This window comes from Gopherus evgoodei, chromosome 1, assembly GCF_007399415.2.
Source record: "Gopherus evgoodei ecotype Sinaloan lineage chromosome 1, rGopEvg1_v1.p, whole genome shotgun sequence".
Classification (NCBI taxonomy): domain Eukaryota; kingdom Metazoa; phylum Chordata; order Testudines; family Testudinidae; genus Gopherus; species Gopherus evgoodei.
In genome coordinates this window covers 344035422-344055211 of record NC_044322.1, presented here as the reverse complement: position 1 = coordinate 344055211, position 19790 = coordinate 344035422, and the positions used below count along the sequence as shown (strand labels likewise).

Below are 19790 nucleotides of genomic sequence, written 5' to 3'. Positions count from 1 at the left end.
GAAGCTCCATCATTTCCATTTCTATCTCTTGGGAGTTATGATCAAAAGATTGCATGGCCCCAGATACCAAAGATCCAGAGAGTAATCTTTTTGCCTGAGCATGTGAAACCAGCAATAGCAACAGAGTTGTTGCAGCATTAACTTCTCTTTAGATAATAGTAGGGAACAAAGCAGCAAGGAATTCTGCTGGATAAATTCCTTTCTGCAAGAGCATACATTTCAGCTGTTTTCTTCTATCATGCCCAGAAAAAGACTTCTGACTTTTTTTTAAAGGACAATAGAGTTTACAATCCAGGAGCCAAATTCTGAGGCCTAAGCTTTTCATGAATAAGGGCCTGATCCTGCAAACTATTACTACTTGGCATAGTGCTTACTAACAAGACGTAACCAGTAGAGAAGATGAAACTAAACCCTGTAGTATTTGCAGAATTAGACCGTAAATTAAAACTAAGGACCTCAGGATTTGACCCTCTATATCTACATTGTTATCTTCTATAATCAAAGACAAATGTCTAAGTCCTATTTCTTTATGGCTTTTTAAATTTGTGGGCAACATGTCTCGCTAAAAATATACCTACCTGGCTACTTGTAGGATCTGGAGAGAAATTTGCATCTGCATAAGAAACATTTTGCTGAATATTTCTTTAATTTGTGTCTGAGAAAAGAGAAGAAGAGAACAATACTCTGTCAAAAATGAGCCAAACATTGTTCTATAACATCAGTGCTGTGCAGAGGGCCACTAATCCATTCCTGGTGACTTGGTAAGCAGCTGTTGACTTTTGGCACAAAAAATATATTTGTTTTGCAGTAGGGAATATTCTTCAAGTGCTTGCTCATATCGATTCCAATTAGATGTGCACGCGCTGCGTGCACGCTCATTGGAAGATTTGTATCCTGGCAACACTCAGTGGGTTGGCTGGGCGCCCCCTGGAGTGGCACTGTTATGGCACCGGATATATACCCCTTTCGACCCAACGGCCCTTCAGTTCCTTCTTACTGCACATGACGGTCGTTGGAAACAGTGGAGGCACAGCTTTGCTGATCTCCACATCGCTAGCTACTTGTAGTACTTTTGCTGTTACTGTGTGTATAGTTCAAGTTCTTGTAGTTATAGGTTAGTATTAGTTTGTTGTATTTATAGTTAGTGTATATAGTTTAAGGGAGGATCGGGGATTAACCCCTTTCCTCCACCTCGGTACGGGCCCATGCCCAAGGCACCGGGATTCAAACCATGCTCGGCGTGCCAAAAGCCAATGCCAGTAGGGGATCCCTACGACTCCTGCCTCAAGTGCCTAGGGGAATCCCACCTTACTGAAAAGTGCCGCATCTGCAAGTCGTTTAAACCAAGGACGAAGAAGGAGCGGGACTTTCGATTGAAACAGCTCCTCATGGAGTCTGCACTAGTCCTGCAGCGTCGGTACCGAGTGCCCCAACAGACTGCTTCGGTAAGGAGCGCCCCTTTGGCCCCGGACCACTCTGGTACCGAGAAGGAGTCCCGGCACCGACCCCTACCAGCATCGACATCTGCTCGGCACTGCTCCCTGTCCCCGAGACCCAGGAAGCAACATAGCGCTTCAACTTCAGCTCCACGGAAGGAGCGCTCTTTCCAAGACGGTTCGTCCGGCACCGTCATCTGCCGCGGCACCGTCGACTGTGGCACCCGCAGATTGCATCTCCGCCAAGCTCGGCACCGTCGGGCCGGTCCCACAAGGGCCATTGAGTCCGGTGCCTGACAGCTCCCCGGCTCATGCGGTGGTTGAGCTTGCCCTCCCTTCTACGCCGGAGACCTTCTCCATGGCAAGCAAGCTCATTACAATGACGGAGTCAACACGGCCCTCAACCCCCGGCACCGCCGATGTGGGTCATACAATCCATCGGCAAGCCGGCCATGGTAAGGCCTCCTTCCGTTGGTCCACCAGAGAGACGTCGTTTAAGATCACGGTCTCTCAGATGCTCTTGATCGCGCCGTTCTTGCTCCCGGCACCGCTCGCAGTCCCGGCACCGCTCTCCATCCGCAGTACCGGTCGCACTTGCGGCACCATTCGACGTCTCGTTCGCTGGACAGATACTCCTGGTGGCCGATATGGCTCACGACACTGATCTCGGCACTGTGTATCCCGCGTGTCGAGAACAGTGGGCCTTTCCCAGGGCCTATCGGCACCTCCGTGGCCTTCCAGACATACGTCGGTGTCATCGCAGGCTGGTAAGCGCATCCTATCATCAGGAGTGTGACTCTGACGTCCCCAGCCATATATTCCCAGAGAGACAGAGCCACGAGCAAGGGCCTCATCATTGGTCCTTCTGGACACCGTGGGCATACCACCAAAGCCAAGGTGCACCATCAGTGGCTCAACGTTCGGCCCCGTCAGAACACCAGTACCAGAGGTGACAGTAAGCTATACCCCCCCTCCCCCCCAAGGGCACAGATGAGGCTCCAATACCATCTGCAGTCGCCGAGGTTCCACCGGATGCAGATGACACCCCTCAAGTACAGGAGCCACCACAGGACCCTTTGGTCCCGGGCCTCTCCCTCCTCCTCGTCGCTTGAAGAGGTGGTGGCAGGGAGATCCTCCTCAGGCCCTCCACCAATTGACCTCAGGGCCCATCAGGATCTTTTGAGGTGAGTGGCTCGGAATATGAACTTGCAGGTGGAGGAGGTCCCTGAAATAGAGAACCCGGTCGTGGACATCCTAATCGGCTGATGCAACCTACTAGAGTCGCTCTTCCATTCATCCGCACCATACAGGCTAATGCGGACACCATTTGGCAATTCCCAGCTTCAATTCCACCTACAGCAAGTGGAGTAGAGAGAAAATATATGGTCCCCTCAAAGGAGTATGAATATCTCTACACTCACCCACCTCCTTGCTCTCTAGTTGTCCAATCGGTGAACGAACGGGAGCGTCATGACCAGCAAGCCCCAGCTCCTAAGTCAAAGGAGGCTAGGCGCATGGACCTCCTAGGCCGCAAAATATACTCGGCCGGGGGCCTCCAACTTAGGGCGGTGAACCAACAGCCTCCTAAGTAGGTATAACTTTAACACTTGGGTGTCCTTGGGAAGTTACGGAGCTTTTCCCCAGGAATCCCGTCAGAATTCACGGCCCTACTTGAGGAGGTAAAAAGAGTAGCAAGAACCTCCCTCTAGGCCTCTCTGGATGCAGCGGACTCTGCGCCAGAACTCTGGCATCATGAGTGACGATGAGGCGTATCTCCTGGCTCCAGTATCAGTCTTCCCCTGAATTTGCAATAAACTATTCAGGATTTACCCTTCGAGAGGCCAGGGCCTTTTCTCAGACAAGACTGACCCGAGGTTGCAAAGTCTGAAGGACAATCGCGTTATAATGCTCTCGCTGGGTATGCACATGCCAGTGACCCAACGCAGGACCTTCCGCCCCAGCTACACCATCCTTATGCCCAGCCTAGGCACGTCAGGATGTTACCAGAAGGTGTGGCAGGGGAATCATCGGAGACAGTCTGGCCCTCAGGAGCTCAAAATCAGGCACCCCCCTAAACCACCAGCAGGCCCAAGCAGAATTTTGAATGGGACACCTGAGGACGGCCCCCCAGTTACCCTAGCAGATCTTTCTCCTCCCTTTTTCAACTGCCTCTCCCAATTCATCCCTGCCTGGTCCCAGCTAACTTCAGATCGTTGGGTCTTGCGCATACCACTCCAGTTTGCTTCAACTCTGCCTTCCCACCTCCCTACCCATCCCTCTTCTGGGACCCCTCTCACAAGCAATTCCTCTTACAAGAGGTCCAGTCGCTCCTAGCCATGGGAGCCATAGAGGAGGTGCCGAAGGATATGAGAGGCAAGGGTTTTATTCCCGCTACTTCTTAATCCCCAAGGCAAAGGGAGGTCTACACCGATCCTAGACCTGCAAGAACCTCACAAATTCATGATAAGCTGAAGTTCCGCATGGTATCCCTGGGGACACATTATCCCATCCCTGGATCCAGGAGACTGGTAATGCCGCCTCTATATGAAGGACGCCTATTTCCACAATCGCAATTTATCCACCACACAGACGGTACCTCCGTTTTGTGGGTCAACCACCAACACTTTCAGTTCACTGTACTTCCATTTGGCCTTTCTACAGCTCCGCATGTCCTTCACAAATGCATGGCTGTATTCGCCGCCTCCCTCCAGCATCGTCGAGTACACGTCTACTCGTATCTCAACGATTGGCTCATTCGAGGCGACTTCCCAGTGGCAAGTATCACAGCACCAGCGCATCGTCAGAGACTTCTTCCGGGAGCCTATGCCTCATGATCAACACGAAAAGTCTACTCTAACACCCATGAAGAGAATAGACTTCATTGGAGTGGTTCTGGATTCCAATCTGGCCAGAGCCTGCTCCACAGTTGCATTTTCAGGCGATGGCTTCAATAATCCGAAGTCTTCAGACCTTCCCGACAACATCAGTGTGCACCTGCCTCAGCCTAGTAGGTCACATGGCCTCCTGCACCTTCGTGACCAAGGACGCCAGGCTACGCTTCCGTCTCTTCCAAGCCTGGCTTGCTTCAATATGCCAACCACGCAAAGACAGCCTGGACTCGGCTCACTATCCCCAGGAAGGTTCTGGGCTCCCTAACCTTGTGGCTGGACCCCAATCTAGTCTGTGCAGGGATGCATTTCCACCCACCACAACCCTCGATGGCCCTAACATGGACACATCATCTCTGGTTTGGGTGCCACCTCGGGGCCTTCGCACTCAAGGCCTCTGGTCGCCCCAAGAACTGGCCTTACACATCAATGTGCGGGAACTAGAGTAGTCCGTCTAGCATGCCAGGTGTTTCGAGAACCATCTTCCAAGGCCATTGTGTATCGTGTTCCAGACAACACAACAGCCATGTTTTACATAAACAAGCAGGGCGGAGCACTCTGTTCCCTCCTTTGTCAAGAAGCCATCCACCTTTGGAACTTTTGCATAGCCCACTCGATCGAATTGGTAGCGCCTTGTCTTCCAGGAGTCCAAACACTCTGCGGATCACCTCAGATCCTTCCTGTCTCGCGAGTGGTTGATTCGCCCGGACGTCATCCATTCTGTTTTCCAGAAGTGCAGGGTGTCCCCACATAGATATCTTTGCCTTCCCGAGAGAACAGGAAATGCCAGGTGTTCTGCTTCTTCCAGGGACACTCCCCAGGCTCCCTCTCAGACACATTCCTGATCCCGTGGAAGAGGCACCGACTCTATGCCTTCCTCCACCGTTTCCCACTCGTTCACAGAGTCCTAATCAAGCTCCGCAGGACAGCGCTTACTGATCCTGATTGCTCCAGCGTGGCCGAGGCAGCACTGGTACAACCACATTGTTCAGACCTCTCAGTGGCAGACTCGATTCCTCTGCCACTCTGGCCAGACTCATAACACACCTTCACATCCGGACCTGCAGTCCCTTCGTCTCACAGCATGGTTGCTGCGTGTTGAGCCCGTCTGAGTTGCATTGCTCTGCCTCAGTCCAGCAGGTGCTCTTGGGCAGTAGAAGCCTTCCACTAGGAATGACATATCTCGCCAAGTGGAAGCGTTTCTCCTGGTGGTGCCCTCAGCGTAAACTTAGTCCCCAGACAGGTGTCCATTCCCACTGTCCTGGACTACCTCTGGTCCCTAAAAGAGCAGGGCCTAGTGATCTCTTCCGTAAAGGTGCATCTGGCAGCCATTTCCACCTTCCATCCAGGGGAAAATGACCGATCAATCTTCTCTCACCCTATAGTTTCAAGGTTCGTCAAGGGATTGGAACGTTTGTATCCTCAAGTTAGACACCTGATCCCTACCTGGGATCTAAACCTGGTGCTAGCCAAGCTTATGAGTGCTCCTTTCGAACCACTGGCTACCTGCTCGCTGCTGTACCTTTCCTGGAAGACAGCCTTCCTAGTCGCTATTACTTCGGTGAGACAAGTATTTGAACTTCAGGCTTTGACAGCAGACCCCCCGTACACGATATTCCATAAGGATAAGGTACAGCTGCGACCACATCCCTCTTTCCTCCCTAAGGTGGTGTCCGCCTTTCATGTCAACCAAGACATCTTCCTCCCAGTCTTCTTCCCAAGCCGCACCCATTGCGTTGGGACAACAGCTACACACCTGGATGTCCACAGACTCTCCCTTTTATATAGAGAGAACCAAACCCTTCCGAAGGTCACCTCAGCTCTTTGTAGCTGTCGCAGACCGGATGAAAGGCCTAGCGGTCTCTTCCCAACGGATTTCATCTTGGGTAACATCCTGCATCCACACATGCTATGAATTAGCTCATGTTCCGGCTAGCCACCTCACTACCCGTTCTACTCGGGCGCAAGCTTCATCTGCTGCCTTCCTGGCCCATGTTCCCATCCAGGAAATATGTCGGGCAGCTACCTGGTCATCAGTTCACACCTTTGCCTCACATTATGCATTGGTTCAACAGTCCAGAGATGATGCAGCATTTGGCTCAGCAGTTTTGCATTCTGCAACATCTCACTCCGACTCCATCACCTAGGTAAGGCTTGGGAATCACCTAATTGGAATCGATATGAGCAAGCACTCGAAGAAGAAAAGACGGTTACTCACCTTTGTAACTGTTGTTCTTCGAGATGTGTTGCTCATATCCATTCCAAACCCGCCCTCCTTCCCCTCTGTTGGAGTAGCCGGCAAGAAGGAACTGAAGGGCCATTGGGTCGGCAGGGGTATATATCCAGCCCCACAATGGCACCACTCCAGGGGATGCCCAGCCGACCCACCGAGTGTTGCTAGGGTAAAAATCTTCCGACGAGCGTGCACGTGGCACGCGCACACCTAATTGGAACGGATATGAGCAACACATCTCGAAGAACAACAATTACAAAGGTGAGTAACCGTCTTTTTTTAATCTTTTATTTTTTCTCAGTTTCTGCTCCATTGAATCATGAGACACTGTCATACTAAATGCTATTGAATGCTCATTCTAATTTGTACTACACCATATTTGCTTAGAAAATACACTGTTTCATATTCAGAGGGAGCTGGTCTTTAGTGATTATTTTTAACAAATTTCATAAACTCCTTTAAACCTCTCATTGATAAGCAGTTCACAAAACAATGAGAGCCAAATAAAACAAATGGCAGTGTGTTCATCTGAATGTCAATGAACTCATTACCATGCCGGCTTTTGACCTAATTACCGATGGCTGAATTCTTGCTGGCAAACATAAGCCAATCAGATTGCCTTCAGCAAAAGTGAGACCTTGTAAATGAATATGGCTGTAACTACAGATTCTCGCTTGCATGTGGAGATTTTCAAAGGCACCTACATTACACTGAAAGTCAATGGGAGTGTGGCACATTAGTGTCATTTCTGTCTCTGAACAGCTCCTCCTTTATCTTTAACTATTTTCAGTGCCTGGAAATTACTGATAAAAATGTTGCCTGAAAACAGTTGGTCAACAGGGCTTCAGGAATTGCACAAACCATACTCTTATGCTAAGAAAATGATTACTGATTTAAGGCTCAATCCCGCACCCATTTAGAACAATGGTAAAGCTTCCCTGGGAGAATCAGACACTACATTTACCAAGGTATTTCTCAGCCTCCAAATCATCTCTGAGAATCCTCCATTTTAACAGCTTTGCATTCTACTCTAATAACTTGAAACCAAGAAATACTGGATGGGACTCAAGTCAGAGCTCATGCCACTCCTCAATCAGTCCTGGAAGACGAGAGTAAGAGGAAATACTCCCTTACTGTTGGAGCTAAAGACCTGACTGATTTTCCACCTTTCTCATTTATTTACACCTACATAAAATGAGTGCTATGTTGGTGTAAAAGTACATAGTTGTGTTTCACACTCACTTTACACAGGTGTGAATGGCTATACAGGCAAAAAGAAGTGGAGAATCCGATCTGAGTGCTATTTCCATAGCATTCTCTGAACCCTGCTGACACTGATGAACAATGGACCAGTAATGAAGCATGAGGAGAAGCAGCTCTTGATCATATTTGTATTGCTGCAAGTCACTTGCTGGGAATACTGTATTAGTAACTTTGGTGTGTGTTGAAAGAGTTTTTTTAAAAAAGAGGGGGGAAATCATTGTTATTAATCTGATCCTGCATATGATAGAATTGATGCACTGCAACCAGCCACAGTCTTGGTATTCCACCAGGCAAAAGTGCATCATACCTACTACTCACTATGCCACTGATGTCTGGCGTACTGCAAGTGGAGCTATCTCTAGTCAAAACACATTGGGCCCAGTCAAACATAACTCCCCATTCAAATCATCCCAAATGTGGGCTTCATTGACTTCAACCCACCATCTCAGGTGATAACCTCACCAAAGACCACTCATGGGCAACAAGCAAAGACTTTCCAGATTGCCTTTGCATTCCTAGCAAAAGGGGTCCTCCACGGCATAGCACCATCATTCTAAAGGAAGACTGGATTACAGGACTAGCTAGCTAGGCTTGGAGAGCTACCAGTCTTCTTCCAGCTACTCTTAATTCCCAGGTAAAGAACTTTATAGTTATTGCTAGTATGAAATTTTGATTATTCTTTAAAGCTGTTTGGAAGGTAACGGCCTTTGAATTTTGGCATTTTCCATGTATAATAATATATTTTGTTAGAACTGTAAAAACTGTACTAATGAGTACTATTCAGTACAATCATCTTACATTTTAAACATCTCTTGGTAATTTCAATCTCCCTTTCATATTTTTATGTTCATAATAGTTATGTCTGTCTACTTTCTTTGTCTCCATTTAAACATTTATTTATTACAGTATATGAATTAATCAAATCTGCTTATTCTCCTTGCTGGGTTTTTATTTTTCTGAAAGGAAAAGATATTTGAAGGTTAATTGAGTTAATGTTTAATCTTTATTCTTTTTATATGATGCAATACTCTCTCTCTCTGTGCAATATTTTTGTAACTTTTGCTGGAGGACATTTTTGCTACCCTTTATATAAAACAACAATAGATTAAAATCTGTACATCCAATCCATAGTTGCCTAGTACAAATCAACAAAAGATAATTGCATAGAATTTGAAATCCAGTTGCATGTGGGTGGTAGGAAACTGTTCCCCGCATACTCCTAATTCAAGTGGATAAAAAGCCTGATTTTAAGAGAAGCTAAACACCTATGATTCCACTTGAAGTCAATGGGAGCTATAAGTACTCAGCCCTCTGAAAATCAGGCCCAGAATAGCCAATTAACAAATATCTGAAGTATCCATATATTCAATCAGGGAGGGAAATGCCAAAAAATCTAATGCAAAAGTAAATAAAAATGGTGACTTTTCTGGAAAGTGAACTAACATCACATCAACTTTGAAGAGATGTACATGGAGTCAACTGATACTCTGGAAAGTGCTGATCAACCATCTGTTCATCTGCTACCAAACATTCATGTGAAAAGGTCTGTGCAGTGCTTGGGACAGATTGGCACAGGAAGCCATATGCAGGGAGGCATTTATATGACAAAAAAGGCAAGAAGCCCAGCACAAGCTAATGGACAAAAACAATGCTATTATCATCAATGTGGAGAGTGCTGTGGAATGAAGATGATATAACTTAAACACACTCCACTTTATTTGAGAGTGTCGTGTCTTTGAGACATTAAAGTTCTTTCCTTCAGCCTACTGGTACCCAGTCAGTTGTGGAAATTTATTAACTATTTATGTCTTCCAGTTTAATTATATGAATCGGCCTTTCACAAATACCAATAAAAGCCACACCAGTGTCCAAAAGACCTTGTTCCTTTACACCTTCCACATTAGTTGCTTAGACTTTCTGAGGAATGAATAAAGGTTTTTTTAGAAATTGTTTTCTCTCATGATTAAAAAAGAATAATGGAGACAGAAAGGAACCAGAATGGGGACCATAATGCCATACACATAACCATATCCATGATCAACAAAGCTGATGTCCAATTTCGTGGCAGAACTGGCAGCAAGTTACATGGACAGAAGCATATTACCAGGATTATGTACAGTGTGAGAGGACCTTCACTGAAAAAGAATCTGAAATAGGATGCAATCTTGCAAACACTGCGAAGCCTACTGGTGAGAAATTAAATTGTTTGCAGTCATTACAGCCCAATGTGTAAAAAGTGCAATCCGTAAACAAATTTTCTTATGAGTGACCTAATTAAAATGTACATTAAAGATACAGTAAAATAAAAATGAGTGTAACATGATTTGTTTTTTTGTTATAGGATATCCTTATCAAAAAAGGAGAAGCATAAGAGACTGAAGCTGGAATTTGCCTTTGTCTGCAAAAAGAAAAAATATCCATAAACATGTACAGTTTCCCAGATTGATTTTTAGTCTCAAGTTTTTGTTGTATTATTGGGATTCTCTGAGAAGCATTTCAGATCTGATTTTTAGACATGTTTAGAAAAGACCTATTGTGAAGGGGATAGTGGGAGACAGTAAGGGAGATCTATCCAAAATCTGTAAAATTCCAACTTTTTGTCAATGCATTGAGATAATTCTCTCTGAATTTTTAAAAGCATTTTTGTACACCTTCTAAAATCACCCATCTCATTAATTAATATATTATGGCTTGTCTAGTTAAAACCAAAAAGGACAGAACTTTACATTGGTTTTGAATGTCAATTGTTAATAATTTAACACAACTTACATTGATTGCTATTTTGAAATATCAACATTTTCTCAAAGTTACCATTGAATGGCAAAAGATAGCACATTTATTTCCCTGTGCTTAGCATATCATAATCACTGTGCTTGGTGAACATGTTATTTGATTTTCCTGCCAATGAGATTGTGATCTAGTAGTTCTGGCTATTCTTTTTCAAAAGTATCTTGGACTCTTCTGGAAATGAATCCATAATCTTGCACTGGGAGCCTGTTACTAGTGGGAATAGTTATCAAGTCATCCTTCCACTAGATGTCAGGTCAGTAGAAAGATAATCAATTTAGTGGGTGAGCATGAAGAAAGAGATGCCACCAGTGAGAACACACAGGGCTACCCAAATGTTTTGCTTTTTTCAGACAGGCCTGACTGTTCTATTGGCTTTTATAGTCTCATCTTCCAAAAGCACCTATATTCCCAGTTGTCAGTGGTTTTCCCACCTTAGGTGGGAGAGACTGCACACTAGTTTTATCAAGTCTCACCTAAAATTGGTGTCTAGTTAGACATAGCTTGTTAGAAGGTCAAACCAAACTGCAGTTCCTGAAAGCTGTAAGGATCTTTTATCTGAGAAAAGTTTCATTCCTGTCTCTAAATCACTGTTGTTCAAGAAAGGGTCCCACTATCTCTTGTGATGAAAGTTCACAACATTAAATGAAACAGCACATGTAATTCAAAAAGGAGTGTAGTACTATGATGGGAGATCAAGCTAAATGAGAGTGAACAGTTCCCTCCACCCCCAACAACTGTCCTGGCTGATGGAGTCCAACGCTGCTGAGTATGTGAAAGATTATACATTGTACAGCAGTATTCCTTCAGATTAATGTGACATGTCCTGTGCCATCAGGTAAACTAATGTGGCAAACTCCTACAATTTGCAGGTCATTATTCTGCAGAGCACTCTTAAAAAAGAAATCTATGGGTCCTCAGATATATTTCATGAACACAAAAGCAAAGGTCAGGACTGAGTGCAAAAGTGGCATAAAGTTCACCTTTGCCCTTCCCCAATCCTGGCCAAGCAGGCACTAGGGACAGTCCCCCAGAGACAGTTAAAGCAGCATGAGGGCTGTTCTAAACTATGTTAGCTGCCAATGGTCCCAAGGGATCAAGGCAACAGCAAAAGATCTGTGCATTGTAAAGAGCTATGACCACACCACCTGTTCCAGCAGCAGGGAAGCTGTGCTGCTAGAGTTGCTATGCTGGCTCTATGCCACCACAGGATCCACTTTATACTGAGGTGAGATTCCTGGGCCTGGATTTGCTAGCTGTACCAGACTCTACTGGCTTTGTGGCACATAATAGCTGCACCGACCTCAGGGTAGGGTCCTAAAATTCTACAGAAACATAGCAGTGAACCTGTATCATACATACTGGACCATGATTCATTACATTTTTATACCACTCTAGGAAGCTTTTCATACATATTCTATAATCAGTTATGCAGGCCATTCAAAAATCTGCAGGTGCCAACATAGTTGAACTTGCAGCATTGCTCATGTGTATTTAAACACCAGTTACAAATTCTGCTGATGTTCAGCCCACATTTAGCATCCACAGCTGTCAACAGAGACAACACATAAAAGGCATCTTTTATGTTTGTTTGTTTGTTTGTTTTGTTTAACGCAAGGGAAAAATTAGAATTGTCAAAGGGTACCTGGAAAAGAGGAATGTGGGAATTTCAATCCTGCACAAGACTCAGGGTCAATCTAGTCAAGTGTCATGTCTCCAACAGTGGCCAGCACCAGATGCTTCAGAAGAAGGTGCAGGAAACCTCCGATTAGGAGATGTGGGATGTTCTGCCCCCCCACATTAGATCTCCTAATTGTCAATAGTTAGAGACTGGCTTACACTGTGAAGCATGAGGTTTAATATCTCATCCAAAGTCTATTAGCATTAACTCTTATAACACTGCTCATTATCTATATAAATGCCTAGTCACCTTTTGACTCTTGCTAGGTTTTTTTCCTCAATGACATCCTATGGCAACGCATTCCATCACTTAATTAGGTGTTGTGTGAATAAGTATTTCCTTTTATTGGTTTTGAATGAGGACCTTGGCATTTGTATGTTAAAGTCTATGCAACAAGTCTCCGTGCTGAATTTAAGTGCAAATGTTTTTAGTTTAGATTGAATGTTTGATTTTTCTTTTTAAAAAACCCTCTGTTTGTTGCATTTGTCATTTATTTTTGTCAATAAATATTTGTATGTATTTTTATTTTATGTTTATTTGATATGGACAGTTTGAGGCAGGGCAGCTAAAGTGCAGTTATGGTCAGAAAATTGACTATAGACCGGTAAATTTCCATGGAGTGAGTTTTGACCTTTTTTGAATAGTTGTAATTTTCACTGAAGACAATTCATGGGTATTGAACTAGTGCAAATGATTGTAGAATGTTACCTTTTTGGATATTTCCAGAAATCATCAGTAACTAGATATAAGATAGCTGGCACATCTTGCTCAACAGATCTTCTTGTGTATTCCAAGTCTCAGCTTAGCTTTCTGATGCAAATAGGTGTTTACTACCTTTTGGCTCCTGTTTGCCGTGCAGAGCAGCAACAAGCAAGGAAGAGTGAGCTGGATTCTGTTCTGACATGTACATCATCTAAAGAATTTCTAGCTAAACTTCAGTTATAGCATCTTTAATATTGGAGCTGATGTGGAAACCAGAATGTCACAATTTGTCTTTCATACCTCAGCTTCAGTTTATAGAGGGGGAAAAAATCTTTTTGTTTGTAAACTCAGCATCTTTTATATGACAGCTGTAGACCAGGGTTCAGTAACCTTTCAGAAGTGGTGTGCCAAGTCTTCATGTATTCACTCTAATTTAAGGCTTTATGTGCCGGTAATGCATTTTAACATTTTTAGATGTTCTCTTTCTATAAGTCTATAATATATAACTAAACTATTGTTGTATGTAAAGTAAATAAGGATTTTTAAATGTTTAAGAAGCTTCATTTAAAATTAAATTAAAATGCAGAGCCCCCTAGACCGGTAGCCAGGACCTGGGCAGTGTGAGTGCCACTGAAAATCAGCTCACGTGCCGCCTTCGGCATGCGTGCCATAGGTTGCCTACCCCTGCTATAGACAAACAGCAAACAGGAGCCTCTCCCTCCCCACAATGTCTTTTCAGAATCACTTTTATAGTATCATCGTGCTTTAAAAATACTATTACTTTACAAATAACAGTTGCCATACAGTCAATGGCTTTCTGCAACAAATTTGAGAATTTCATTTCTCCAAATTTTATCACATCTATAGACGGTTGAAATGATCCGATGACCACAGAATCCTAAGGACCTTGACTATCATGTTCAGATGTAACTCCTTTTGTATGTTTTTATGGGTACATTTCCCTGATGGTCTGTTATTTTAATTCAGTTTAGCTGTTTTCTTGATGCTCTTTAGAGAGAGAAATAGTTAAGGTAGTGCTATCATTATAATTCATTATTTGGAGAACATTTTCTGAGGGGCAGAGGCCCAGTCACTCTTTGAGTGACCTCAGTTTGAGCCTGTATTTTTTCCCCACAAAATGAATTGTGCCTCTGACTACCTGATTTTAGCTTGTAAGCATGGAGTCAGAAATGTGTGTACTCAGATTTATAACCACAGTCAAATTACAGGTACATTTTTTTGGATTAAAATTGAGCCTGCAAAAAGAAGGTTACACTTTTGAAAAATTGACCCTCTATTCTTTTTAATTCTGTTTTTTTACCTGAATTATTTATTCATTTTGTAGCTAAAATTCTTTTGCACAATGTACTGCATACAAAGCAATTATCAATGTTTTCAACATACATTTTAGGTGATCTAGTTTTATGACAAGGACATATCAGCTTTTAAGTATTGGTAAGCAGAAGTCATAATGACTCATTAAGTTGAGTCACACACCAGAAACCAGGAAAATAAATAATTTGATGAAAAGAAGCAGTAGTATCTGACCAGCACCTTTTATTTCAGCAGGGGAAGGAACAAAATAAAGCAAAAAACAATAATTAACTTTTGGAGTTGTATTTTTGTGAGCCATATTGATTAAATAGTAATTGTTCTTCAATGTTTCTTTACACTTGCCAATTGAAACCAGTCTTTGCTTATTAGTCTTTGTTTTAACAAAAATTTTGAATTTCTGTTTTACTATGTTTAATTCTTTGAAATAGATTATTTGGACTGTCTCTTTATCTGATGCCGACTGAAGCCATTAGGAGTCTTTCCATTTCCTTGAGTGGGCACTGGATTGAAGTTTTGTCCATTTGAGCCTGCTACCTTTGAAGATAATGGCTAGACTCCTGTAGGCTTCACTTGCCTTTATTTAGGATGCATCTCCCTTCACCATGTGTAATCCTCATCAATGTTATTATAAATTACAGGCCTTCATCAAAAGGGAAGAATACACCCCATAGTGCCTGCACCATTATCTATTTGATATGACAGAAAGTTTCACTAATATTTTTTCCTTTATTTCAGGTTTCTTTTCTCCATGGAAAACTCCAAAGCCTGTAAGTTCTCATTCAAAATTACACTCATTCGAATTCATATGTCATTATCATTATAAGGCAATTTTCTTCAGGCTTTTATCTGACCTATATGCCATAAATAAGATTACATTTACTTTTCTCCACTACTGTATGGTTTGACTTTAATGCCCTGTAAAATAAATAAAAATAATAGATCATAAGATTTAACCCCTCATTATATACCCTGTTCTATTTTTATTTTTAAGTGAATTCTTTCAGATGAAAATGTCAGTACCAAATACATTTCATTAACAGATCTGCATCAGTTTTCCCCTTCAAAATCTGTTCCCCCCACATGCTTCTAAGAGAAGCAGAATCTTATAAATTTATACATGGCTAATATTAATTATTAGGCTAATTATTTCTGTAATTTCAGAAATTTAGTTGGTCTTGAAGATACGAGGTTACTTAAAGCATCATATAGGCAATAAAAATTCATCCTTCTAATTACTGTTTTGAGAATATGTACGAGAGTGAATTTGTCTTCCAATGCCAGCATTTATGTAATGAGGTTACTGCGAAACTGTGAAAAAAGATTGCAAACAAACATTGTATTTATTATATTGATCCCCAGTTTTCCTACTATATCATCTTATTATAGCTGTGTCAGCATTCCCAATATAAAAATATTTTAAACCACTATTTTTGCTTCTCTATTTCTGTTGTCTGTCTAGCTTGTCTAATTAGACCGTAAGCTCTTCAGGGCAATGACTGTCTCTCACTGTATGTATATATATTGCATAGCAAACTGGGCCTCTGATCCCTGGTTTGGGGCCCCTAAGTGTTATTGCAATACAAATAATAACTATTTTAATATACTTACAAGCATTTATAAGTTGGTCATCTGTTCTGTTTTTCATGATTGTCACTGTTCATCTGATGACCTGTGAGGCTAGATCATGGCATATTGAACAGCTCCTGAAATAACCTCTGGGATGAAAATTTGGTGCTACTCCATCAGATTGTTTCAATTCGTGATGATTTCAATCTGTTGTGATAAAAGTTGGATGCAGTGTGCTGGCCTGAATCACACTATGCTGTGACATGAGTTTGTCCATTGATCTAAATAACATAAGTGACAAATATAGTCTGGATAGAAGCATATTAGATAAGCTTTTTTGGGAGTAAATATTGTGGGAGGCAGGAAATTTTAAAAAATTAAAAAACCCTGTTTGGATGTTTTCAGAATTCATAAGCGTACAGTGTGTTTAAAAGTGATTTAAAGCCATATTTGGAAAGAGCTTTTGGGAAGTGAGAGACTAGTTGCAGCATCTTGAACTTGGTGCAGTGCAGGAATATGAAGTGCAACTGTCTCCACATAGTTCTGCATAGTTTACATTTCAGCAATGGGATGGGACAAACTCCAGCTGCAGTAGGCTGGTTGGGGCTGTTTTGGAACAATTTTTAGGGCATCTTTTCTAGATTGAAGTAGACTGTGGTGTCTTGTGAATAGAGGCAGCTGAGCCAATTAAGATAAGAGCTGAATTACAGTGTCATCCTAAATCAGTGGTTCTCTTCGAGTGATTGCTCATATCCATTCCAGTTAGGTGTACGCGCCGCGCGTGCACATTCGTCGGAAAACTTTTACCCTAGCAACTCAGTGGGCCGGCAGGTCGCCCCCTAGAGTGGCGCCACCATGGCGCTCCATATATACTCCTGCCGGCCCACCCGCTCCTCAGTTCCTTCTTACCGCCCGTGTCGGTCGTTGGAACAGTGGAGAGCGGCTTAGCTGACCTCCACTTCCCTAGCTACTCGTTTTCCTCGTATATAATTATGCAGTATTAAACCCTTTTATATATATATTTGTATGGTTATACGTGTTTTCTTTGCTAACATGGTTAGTTTAGTTAGCGGGGTTCAGGAAGTAGCCCCTTCCATGAGCCCAGTGCCGGAGGCCATGCATGGCTCACCGGGTTTTAAAAGGGCCCGGCTTGCCAGAAGCCGCGACCGAAGATAGATCTACATGACTCCTGTTTGAAGTGCCTCAGGGAATCACACTTGACAGATAAGTGCCCCATTTGCAAGGCTTTTAAGCCGAGAACAAAAAGGTGCGGGACTTTCACTTACCCCTCCCACCTGGCGCCGAGCGATGTTCAAGCGGCGGGCAGAAGCGCCTCCTCGGCACCGGACCCCGCCGGTACCACCAAGGCCGTTCGGCACCGACCGTCGCCGGCACCGATGTCGACTCGGCACCGCTCACTTTCTTCCGAGGTCGAAGAGAGTCTACGATTCCTGCTGGTTGCCTGGCGGCTCCCCGGCACTGCGCCGTGGTTGAGCCCCCTGCTCCCGCTACTTCCGTGCCACCTGCATCGCAGCCAGAGAGCTCGCCTAAGTTGCGTTATCCGGCACCGTCACCTGCAGAGGCACCGATGACTTCGGCTCCATCGATTCCAGTCCCCCAGGACCATGGAATCCGGTGCCTGGCAGCTCCCCGGCTCGCGCCGTGGTAGAGCTTACTGCTCCTGCTGCTTCTGTGCCAGCTGCACCACAGCTAGACAGCTCGTCTAAGATGGCTCGCCCAGCACCGACGACGTCGGCACCGTCGATCCCGGTCCCACGAGGGCCGTAGAATCCGGTGCCTGACGGCTCCCCGGCACGCGCCGTGGTTGAGCGTATTGCTCCTGCTGCTTCCGTGCCAGCGGCACCGCAGCCAGAGAGCTCGTCTAAGTCGGATCGCCCGGCGCCGACACCTGCTACGGCACCGATGACGTCGTCACCGTCGATCCCGGTCCCACAAGGGCCGTAGAATCCGGTGCCTGACGGCTCCCCGGCACGCGCCGTGGTTGAGCGTATTGCTCCTGCTGCTTCCGTGCCAGCGGCACCGCAGCCAGAGGGCTCGTCTACGTCGGATCGCCCGGCACCGACACCTGCTGCGGCACTGATGGCGTCGGCACCGTCGATCCCGGTCCCACAAGGGCCGTAGAATCCGGTGCCTGACGGCTCCCCGGCACGCGCCGTGGTTGAGCGTATTGCTCCTGCTGCTTCCGTGCCAGCGGCACCGCAGCCAGAGGGCTCGTCTACATTGGATCACCCGGCACCGACACCTGCTGCGGCACCGATGACGTCGGCACCGTCGATCCCGGTCCCGCAAGGGCCGTAGAATCCGGTGCCTGACGGCTCCCCGGCACGCGCCGTGGTTGAGCGTATTGCTCCTGCTGCTTCCATGCCAACGGCACCGCAGCCAGAGAGCTCGTCTACGTCGGATCACCCGGCACCGACACCTGCTGCGGCACCGATGACGTCGGCACCGTCGATCCCGGTCCCGCAAGGGCCGTAGTATCCGGTGCCTGACGGCTCCCCGGCACGCGCCGTGGTCGAGCTAATGCTCCGGCTGCTTCCGTGCCAACGGCACCGCGGCCAGAGGGCTAGTCTAAGTCGGATCGCCCGGCACCGACACCTGCTGCGGCACCGATGACGTCGGCACCGTCGATCCCGGTCCCGCAAGGGCCGTAGAATCCGGTGCCTGACGGCTCCCCGGCACGCGCCGTGGTTGAGCTCCTGCTCCGGCTGCTTCCATGCCAACCGAAGCCTCTGAGGCACCGACAACATCGGCACCGTCGATTCCAGTCCCACAAGGGCTATCGAATCCGGTGCCCGACGGCTCCCCGGCACGCGCCGTGGTTGAGCGTATTACTCCCGCTGCTTCAGTGCTGACGGCACCGCAGCCAGACAGCTTATCTAACTCGGTTCGCCCGGCACCAGCACCTACCGAAGCTCTGTTGACCTCGGTACCATGGATCCCGGCCCCACGAGGGCCGTCGAATCCGGTGCCTGACAGCTCCCCAGTACGCACTGTGGTTGAGCCTGCTGTTCCCTGCACGCCGGAGATGTTACCAACGGCGAGGGGTCTCAGTGCCATGACAGAGTCAGTGCTGCCTGACCCGGGCACCGCCGGTACGGGTAATACAGTCTCTTCAAAGGACTGTCCCCTGTCAGTACAGCAGAGCGGCACCGTTCATGATCACGGTCCCGCAGACACTCCAAGTCCTGTCGGCACGCCGGACACCACTGGCAGTCCCGGTGCTGTTTTCCCTCGGTACTGGTCACACTCGCTGCACCGGTCGGGTATCCCGTTCGCCGACCCGCTATCGGCACCGTTTCCGACATCTGGCACCGGGGCAGGTACCTTGACTCCTGTAGCTCTTCTCCGAGCCTCGAGATCTCGGTCGACCCTCCCGACAACCGTTCTGGTTGCGGGTCTGGACTCGTTCCACGGTACCGATACGCCTCCCGATGCCGGTCCCCGGTGCCGAGTTGGGCAAGGTCCGAGGAGTCAGAGACTCGGCCCGTGCCGTCTTTTAGTACCTCCATGGCCGTCCGGACACGCATTCGTGTCATCCCATATGCGCAGATTTTATGCTCAGACCACGATCCTGATATGATGGCCAGCGGGCGCCAGCCCGAAGCAGAAAGAGCCTTGGCGAATGCAAGTGTACTCTGCAGGGGCCCTGCCACCTCTGGGTAGCAAAGCAACAAGCCTTGCTTAGCTGCGATAATATAGCACCTGGGTGGAGGAGTGTCTCCCTCGAACCTCCCACCTGGAGTTCGCTGCCGTCTTGGAGGACGGGGGGAAAGAATTTACCCTTTGTTGTAAAGGCCTCTTCGCGGCAGAGACAGCCCCAGACTGCGAAGCCTCTGACAATAGGTCCTAAATGCGTCTCAGCATGTATACGCCAGCGA

The 19790-nt window shown here is 46.1% G+C and overlaps 1 protein-coding gene across 15 annotated transcripts in view; it reads left to right on the top strand.

The window, feature by feature from the left end:
- The window catches only part of MAGI2 (membrane associated guanylate kinase, WW and PDZ domain containing 2), a 1169121-nt gene that overhangs the window by 1022832 nt on the left and 126499 nt on the right, over positions 1-19790 (top strand). For all 15 annotated transcript variants that reach the window (XM_030558726.1, XM_030558640.1, XM_030558551.1 and 12 more), the window contains one exon: positions 15061-15092. In XM_030558726.1, the coding sequence (XP_030414586.1) occupies positions 15061-15092 (32 nt within the window). The remainder of the gene's footprint in view (positions 1-15060; positions 15093-19790) is intronic.